The sequence below is a fragment of the Oncorhynchus clarkii genome, chromosome 16 (genome assembly GCF_045791955.1).
Source record: "Oncorhynchus clarkii lewisi isolate Uvic-CL-2024 chromosome 16, UVic_Ocla_1.0, whole genome shotgun sequence".
NCBI lineage: Eukaryota > Metazoa > Chordata > Actinopteri > Salmoniformes > Salmonidae > Oncorhynchus > Oncorhynchus clarkii.
In genome coordinates this window covers 44,221,328-44,229,471 of record NC_092162.1, presented here as the reverse complement: position 1 = coordinate 44,229,471, position 8,144 = coordinate 44,221,328, and the positions used below count along the sequence as shown (strand labels likewise).

The 8,144-nt window shown below is 41.2% G+C and overlaps 1 protein-coding gene across 1 annotated transcript; it reads right to left on the bottom strand.

Annotated features, from left to right (window-relative positions):
* Nucleotides 1-1,662: 1,662 nt before the first annotated feature.
* Nucleotides 1,663-2,064, bottom strand: LOC139368537 (reprimo, TP53 dependent G2 arrest mediator homolog 3). Its single transcript, XM_071107545.1, has one exon. It carries the CDS (start codon nucleotides 1,987-1,989, stop codon nucleotides 1,663-1,665), a length of 327 nt encoding a protein of 108 aa, XP_070963646.1. The 5' UTR covers nucleotides 1,990-2,064.
* Between the last annotated feature and the right edge of the window lie 6,080 nt (nucleotides 2,065-8,144).

Here is an 8,144-nt window from a genome sequence, read left to right as displayed (position 1 = left end):
TTTGTATCAGAGCCACAGGCCTGCCCTAACCAGACGCATCTCAGCTGGCTCATGTAATCCACTGTGGCAGTTGAGCACACCAGCTCTGAGCAAGTGGGTTCTCTGGTAAGAGGGACTGCGATGACAGCTTTTGTCTGCCCCCCTATATTCTTGAAGTTGTTTGTTTCCTTTGGTGGAAAATGCACCTACATTTTATTTTTCTTTATCATGGGTAACAAAATTCCGTTAACATGGTTAAGTCTTGCGCTTGTTGTGGCTGCTTCCTGAAAATATGATTAAAAAGATGCAATGCTGGTAATGTTGTCATATTTGCATTTTACAGCAAAGCTGTAGCTGTGTGTACAGCTAAACCACAGGTATCAACTCTCAAAGAAAGTGACTAGGAGTTATGCACTGTGTGTACACACATCTTAGTATGGTCTTCATGTTTCTGTCATAAGTGTCCAAGTGGATATTTTTTCTTGCTGTCAATCACCTTTTAGTTGACTGAACAAGGAGCAAAATTGAAACAGATGGGGGGTGGGGGGGACTCCCTTGTCGCTTCCTATTCATAACACATGACTGGAGTGCCGGGCCGTTTTGCCCTTGTCGAGATGGGAAGGTATTGCAGCTGTTTTCACCGTTGATGATGATGCTGATGAGCTCAAGGTTGAAGCTCTAGGACTCCTACTGTTCTACTTGAAATATGGGGGACGAGTTCCTCTGTCAGTCTGATCCTAAAGACACGATCCTAATAGCGATCGGTCAGAGCAACCAAATACGCATGATCAAAAAAACAAAGATGAATGGTCTGACATACCCTTGGCATGTAGCAGTGCATTCGGCAGGAAATAATTATCGCATTGTGCTATCTTCGTTAAAAATCATCAATAGACTTTAAATGACTGTTGGTTATCTACTGAAGATTAATGTATAGATCCCTTCCATAATCAGAGGTTGCATTGCTGTGGCTTAGTACACCTCTCACTCCCTTTGAATTTTACTCTATTGGTTTGTGAGTGGAAAAACTGTAGGCGATGCATAAAACCCTCGAGTACAACCATATATTGCATAGCTCCAAAACGAGATGGATTAACCAGGTTGTGGTTGATCGTGATCTCCTAAACCAAAATACTCTCTAGTAAAACATGATGCTTGTAATACATGACTGCTGGAAGCTATATTGCTAAAAAGTCTGTAGTAAGATTTGAGAGCTATAGGATGCGGAGGAGGCAGGTGGATTTGATATAGTATGACATTCGAATCCCTTATTTGGCTATGGTTTTTCCAATAGCTTCCATTACGTGTTTGCCACCCGCTTTGGTCAACCTTAGTGGTGGCCTTCAGCAGCACGTTTATTGCCTTACCTTTGACATTAGCTATTTGCATTCAACTGCATAATGTAATTTGTTTTTAAACTCGCACAAAAGAAGCCAAAGAAGTTTACTGATATCCCACACATAGATGTTTATTGGTATTCCTACAAGGATGGAAAACATTCTATAGGGTAGGTATAGGCTGTAAAAAAGAAAACAAGCCCGATTTTGACAATTGAACTTTTAAAGGGTTCAGTGAACAGTGAATAATAACAACAGTGAATAATAATATTCAAGGAACATACTGGAAACTTTATGATTTGAAAATAAAATAAAGATGTTTAATTAAACAAGTAGGCCTACAATCCTATGAGGCAACCATGATCATATCATTGTCGGTAGACGGTCTCCGGTCTTCTACAAAAATACTAATCATACTTTCTGTTTTAATTAGAAGATTGCAACCAAGGAAAAATATGCCAAAAATCACAGTGAGTGACAATACGCACAGGACCGCGATCTGCACCACACGCATTGTGAAGAGGTCATGTTCCTCTGGATGAGACGCACCGAATCCATTGTCGGTGATAACTGCTGCTGCTGCTGAAACGTTGCAGCATACACGCACAGTGTCAAATCCAGAGTGCTCTTCTACGGACACTGTTTTATTCAGTATTTTCCCGGCGACATCCATGTTGTTGAAATCGTTTTTTCCTGCAATAAGTTGGCTGATTTCTTTTTTCTTCAATTAAATCGGACTTATCCAACTCTATGCAGTTATTCAATCGTCTTCTGTAGGCTAGAAGCGAAGAATGGCAAATGTTTCATGATTCTCAGAAAATTGATTCTTGGGTGAAATGATTCTCAAATTCCTAGTGAAATAGGCTACTCCCCGAACTATGATATTTCAAGAACACCTAAATAAAGCATGACACGAGGGTCAGATGAAGGTTCAGCATTTATTGAATACAAACGAGACCGCAAAGACTTACATTCTTTTTAGTGTAACGACACACTGCTCTCTGAAGGTTCTTTGCCAAGCTATGTTTCTGACACGAGGTTTTTAAAGTAGGAGTGCGTGTGTGTATGTGTGTTCGCGCGCGCTTCTCGAAATTCTTGGGCTGCCTTTGCGTCACTCGTCATGTCCACCTGATGGCAGTGTTAATGAATTTGAAGCAGAGTATTCTATTTTCTTGACTTTGTATGTACGCAAGCAAACAAAAAACAGAATAACATTTTGAAACCCATCGTCTCCATATACATCTAGGCCTATGATTGATGTTTTCCTCTTTCCACTGACTACTCATATAACTAATTTCAACAACCGAACGGATTATATCGATTCGATTTTGGAAAAACTTGTCCAGTCTGCTTCGATTAGGACCTTGGTGATACTGTGTTATCTCTCATGGGCACTTTTATTTCATATCTCCAAAATGTCCTTGTTCCAATTGTTTAAAAAAAAAAATGTTTCTCAAGCCACAGGTAAGCAAGCATGAGCTGTACAAATTACGTTTACAGAGCTCCAAGGCCACAAGTGGTGCCTTATTCCTAGAATTTGGATTTCCCCTGCCGACACATACTGAGTCTCATCCAAGTGGCATTATTGAATTCATGTGATGACTGGCTATTTTAAAATTGGCGTCTAATATAGGAGGTGTTCAGATGACAGCCTGCCTCCTTCCCTGTCGCCATCTGGGCTGAGATAATTTGAATCCCCCTAAAACATGGCATAGGCCTATACTCTGAACAAGACATGACTGGCACTTATTTCAACTAGTTTAATTTCTTTTTAATCCCTTTTTAGTTGGAGCCATTGAATATGTGTGATTCTCGTAATGAAATACCATTTTCGTTGCATTGATTGAGCTGCTAAAATTATATTGTTATATGTAGGCCTAAATCCTACAATATGTGGGTAGGTTCCTTCTAGCCTAACAACTACTTGAGATGGTAATTAGTTTAGGCACATGGCTTGGGATTCCCTTGGCCTACACAAAGATATCTCTGTATTTCAATAGGGGTAGGAATTTTCAGCAAAGTGGGGTTTTATTCAGAGCTCAAGGTTTTTGGTTGTTGTGCTGTTTATGTGCAAGAGCAGATCTGTGATTCTCAACCAACCATTCCAGAAGGGGGGGGGGGGGGGGCAATCCTCATGAATCTGCTGTTTTTGACTCATATCTGGTCTCACCTTAACTTAAGGTCTCAGGGAGGACTGTTGGCCACCCTAGTTTAGAATAACCATTGAGCAGGTGCTCAAACTGATCACCCACCAGTGCTCTGACTGGGAGGTTCCTCGATCTGTCTGCCAGCCCATACAGTGCCTTCAGAAGTTTTCATACCCATTGACTTACTCCACATTTTGTTGTGTTACAACCTGAATTCAAAATGTATTACATACAAAATCTCACCCATCTACACACAATATGCCATAATGACAAAGTGAAAACATGTTTTTAGAAATGTTTGCAAATGTATTGAAAACGAAATATAGAAATATCTCATTTATATAAGTATTCACACCCCTGAGCCAATACATGTTAGAATCACATTTGGCAGTGATTACAGCTGTGAGTTTTTCTGGGTAAGACTAAGAGCTTTGCACACCTGGATTGTACAATATTTGCCCATTATTCCTTAAAAATAATTCAACCTCTGTCAAGTTGGTTGTTGATCATTGCTAGACAGTCATTTTCATTTCTTGCTGTAGATTTTCAAGCCAATTAAAGTCAAAACTGTAACTAGGCCACTCAGGAACATTCAATATTGTCTTGGTAAGCAACTCCAGAGTATATTTGGCATTGTGTTTTAGGTTATTGTCCCGCAGAAAGGTGCATTCGTCTCCCAGTGTCTGTTAGAAAGCGGACTGAACCAGCTTTTCCTCTAGGATTTTGCCTATACTTAGCTCTATTCCGTTTCTTTTTATCCTGAAAAACACCATAGTCTTTGCCGATGACAGGCATACCCTTAACATGATGCAGCCACCACCATGCTTGAAAGTATGAAGAGTGTGTCACGAGGAGCGGAAGAGGTGAACCCAAGAGCAGACTCAGATGAGGAGACTGGGATGAGGTAACCAAGGTATTTAATGAAACACGGGGGGAAGATTGAGTGCAGGCCAGGGGAAGCTTGGGCGGGTTGTAGGAAACCATGTGAGGAGGCTGAGGCTGGAGCGAGAGGTGTGGGACAGGGTAAGCAGGTCCGGAGGGGAATCCAAGGGAGCGTAAAGTGTGGAATTCAGGACAGAGTAGCAGGACTGACAAGAAGTCTTACTGGAGACAGGGACCAGAGTCAGAGCGTGCAGAACTGTAGCAGAGAGGAAAACAGCGTCAGGGAAGGGAAACCAGGCACAACAGGAACAAACGGCTAGAAACATAGACTGACTGGGCAGAGATTATGATCTGGCAGTGTGGACTGAGTGGCAGGACTGAGTATTTGTAGAGGTCTTGATTATGGAACAGGTTGCAACAGGTCTGCTCTGACTCCAGCACACCTGTCTCCTCCCACACAATCACACAGAGTATGACAGAGTAGTAGTCGTTCATGTGCTGGGCTGGATTTCCCCCAAACACAACACTTTGTATTCAGGACATAAAGTACATTTATTTTCCACATTTTTTGCAGTTTTACTTTAGTGCCTTATTGCAAACAGGATACATGTTTTGGAATAGTTTTATTCTGTACAGGCTTCTTTATTTTTCCTCTGTAATTTAGGTTAATATTGTGGAGTCACTACAACATTGTTGATCTATCCTTTGTTTTCTCCTATCACCGCCATTAAACTCTATGACTGTTTTACAGTCACCATTGGCCTCATGGTGAAATCCCTGAGTGGTTTTCTTCCTCTCCGGCAACTGAGTTAGGAAGGACGCCTGTATATTTGTAGTGACTGGGTGTATTGATACACCAGCCAAAGTGTAATTAATAACTTCACCAAGCTCAAAGGGATATTCAATGGCTGCACTTTTTTTGTTATCTACCAATACGTACCCTTCTTTGCAAGGCATTGGAAAACATCCCTGGTCTTTGTGGTTGAATCTGTGTTTGAAATTCACTGCTCAACTGAGGGACCTTACAGATAATTGTATGTGTGGAGGACAGAGATGAGGTAGTCATTAAAAAAATCATGTTAAACACTATTATTACACACAGAGGGAGTCCATGCAACTTATGTGACTTGTTAAGCACATTTTTACTCCGGAACCTTTTTAGGCTTGCCATAACAAAGGGGTTGAATAGTTATTGACTCAATACATTTCAGCTTTTCATTTTTATACATTTGTAACCATTTCTAAAAACATAATTCCACTTTGACATTATGAGGTATTATGTGTAGGCATGTGACACAAAATATCAATTTAATCCATTTTAACTTCAGGCTGTAAAACAACAAAATGTGGAAAAAGTCAAGGGGTGTGAATACTTTCTGAAGGCACTGAATCTACACTTTTGCTGAATCTGAACATGCGGTGTCTGTTAACAGCTTTGGTAGGCCTACTCCTTGTCCCAGCATGAGAGACTACAGTCTATGGTGCCACCAATGGATAAGAATGCAATGGGTGCATTTGATCAAATGCCAACGCCACCAATCTCTCATCTCATGACATTTACAGTCACTTCCAAAATGATTGACACCCTTGAAAAAGATGAGCAAAAAGTAATGTATAATATAAAATCAAATGTTATTGGTCACATACAAATATTTAGCAGATGTTATTGCGGGTGTAGCACAATTCTTGTGTTCCTAGCTCCGTGCAGTGCAGTAATATCTAACAATTCACAACAATACACACAAATCTCAAAGTGAAATAATGGAATTCAGAAATATATAAATATTAAGAGAAGCAATGTCAGAGTGGCATTGACTAGAATACAGTAGAATACAGTATATACTGTACATATGAAATGAGTAAAACAGTATATAAACATTAAAGTGACCGGTGTTCCATTATTAAAGTGACCAGTGATTCCATGTCTATGTACTGTACATAGGGGAGCAGCCTCTAAGGGTTGAGTAATCGAGTGGTAGCCTGCTAGTGGCAGTAACTCAGTTCAGGGCAGGGTACTGGGTGGAGGCTGGCTATTGATGGCTATTTAACAGTCTGATGGCCTTGAGATAGAAGCTGTTTTTCAGTCGCTCGGTCCTAGCTTTGTTGCACCTGTACTGACCTCGCCTTCAGTCTCTCGCCTTCAGGCAGTGGCTCGGGTGGTTAATGTCCTTGATGACCGTTTTGGCCTTCCTGTGACATCGGTGCTGCAGGTGTCCTGAAGGGCAAGCAGTGTTCCCCTGGTGATGCGTTGGGCAGACCACCCCACCCTCTGCAGAGCCCTGCGGTTGCAGGTGGTGCAGTTGCCGTACCAGGCGATGATACAGCCCGACAGGATGCTCTCAATGGTGCATCTGTAAAAGTTTGTAAGTGTCTTTGCCTCCTGAGGTTGAAGAGGTACTGTTGCACCTTCTTCACCACACTGTCTGTGTGGGTGGATGACTTCAGATTGTCAGTGATGTGTACACTGAGGAACTTTAAGCTTTTTCACCTTCTCCGTCGAAGTGGATGGGGGCGTGCTCCCTCTGCTGTTTCCTGAAGTCCACAATCAGCTCCTTTGTTTTGTTGACGTTGAGGCAGAGGTTATTTTCCTGGCACCACCCTGTCAGGGCCCTCACATCCCTGTCGGTTGTCTTGTCATTGTTGGTAATCAGGCATACTACTGTTGTGTCGTCTGCAAACTTGATTATTGAGTGGGAGACGTGAGTGGCCACGCAGTCATGGGTGAACAGGGACAAGCAACCTTGTGGGGACCATGTGTTGAGGATCAGCGTAGTGGAGGTGTTGTTTTCTACCTTCTCCACCTGGGGGCAGGAAGTCCAGGACCCAGTTGCACAGGGCAGGTTCAGACCCAGGGCCCCGAGCTAAATGATGAGCTTGGAGGGTACTATGGTGTTGAAGGCTGAGCTGTAGTCAATGAACAGCATTTTTACATAGGTATTCATCTTGTCCAGATGGGATAGGGCAGTGTGATGGCAATTGCATCATCTGTGGATCTATCAGGGCGATATGCAAATTGAAGTGGGTCTAGAGCAGGGGTGTCAAAGTCAAATGGACGGAGGGCCAAATAAAAAAATCAGCTACAAGACGAGGGCCGGACTGTTCGAATGTTCATTGAAAAATTTTTAAATGACGCATATAGTCTAGTGAACCTAATTGAACCTACTGAAAACCTAACAAATATATTACAATATGATCAGATAAATAAAGCAATATTTTCTTATGGCTCTGTCAGTAATCTTTAATTTTCAACAGACACAAAAGACAAATTTCCTTTATATAAATATCCCCATAACATGAACATTAAATGAAAGAAACCGGTATTCAAGGCACCATCAGTAGACTATATTTTCTATTTTAGCAAAAGTGGGCTAAATTTACTTCAAAGAAAAAACAATAATAGCAATTTTCTATCATCCACTCAACTGAAATATTTTTAAAATATAATTGGATTGAAATACAAAAAAATAAAGTGCAAAAATCTATTAATCAAAAACAACACTTTGTTTAAGGAGAAGTAACATGCAGTGAAAACAAATATTAAATTTTAACTTTTAAACTTGAACTGAGTAAAAACTCTAAATATGTGATTGCACAGTAATGTTCACTTGTTTGAGGTTGAGGGTGATACTTGGTGGTGTCCCATCTTTTCCACAAGTTCATCAATGTTCGGGGTAAGGCTCTGAGCTGAAGAAATCCTCAGAATTGAGTGGAGGTGTTCAGCAGTAAGTCGACTTCTGTGTGATGTTTTGTTCAGGTTCATCAAAGAAAACAGTTGTTCACACAGGTATGTGCTGCCAAA

Excerpts from the sequence above, each read along its gene's own strand:
- LOC139368537 (XM_071107545.1), bottom strand. The coding sequence starts at position 1,989 with ATGGATGTCGCCGGGAAAATACTGAATAAAACAGTGTCCGTAGAAGAG.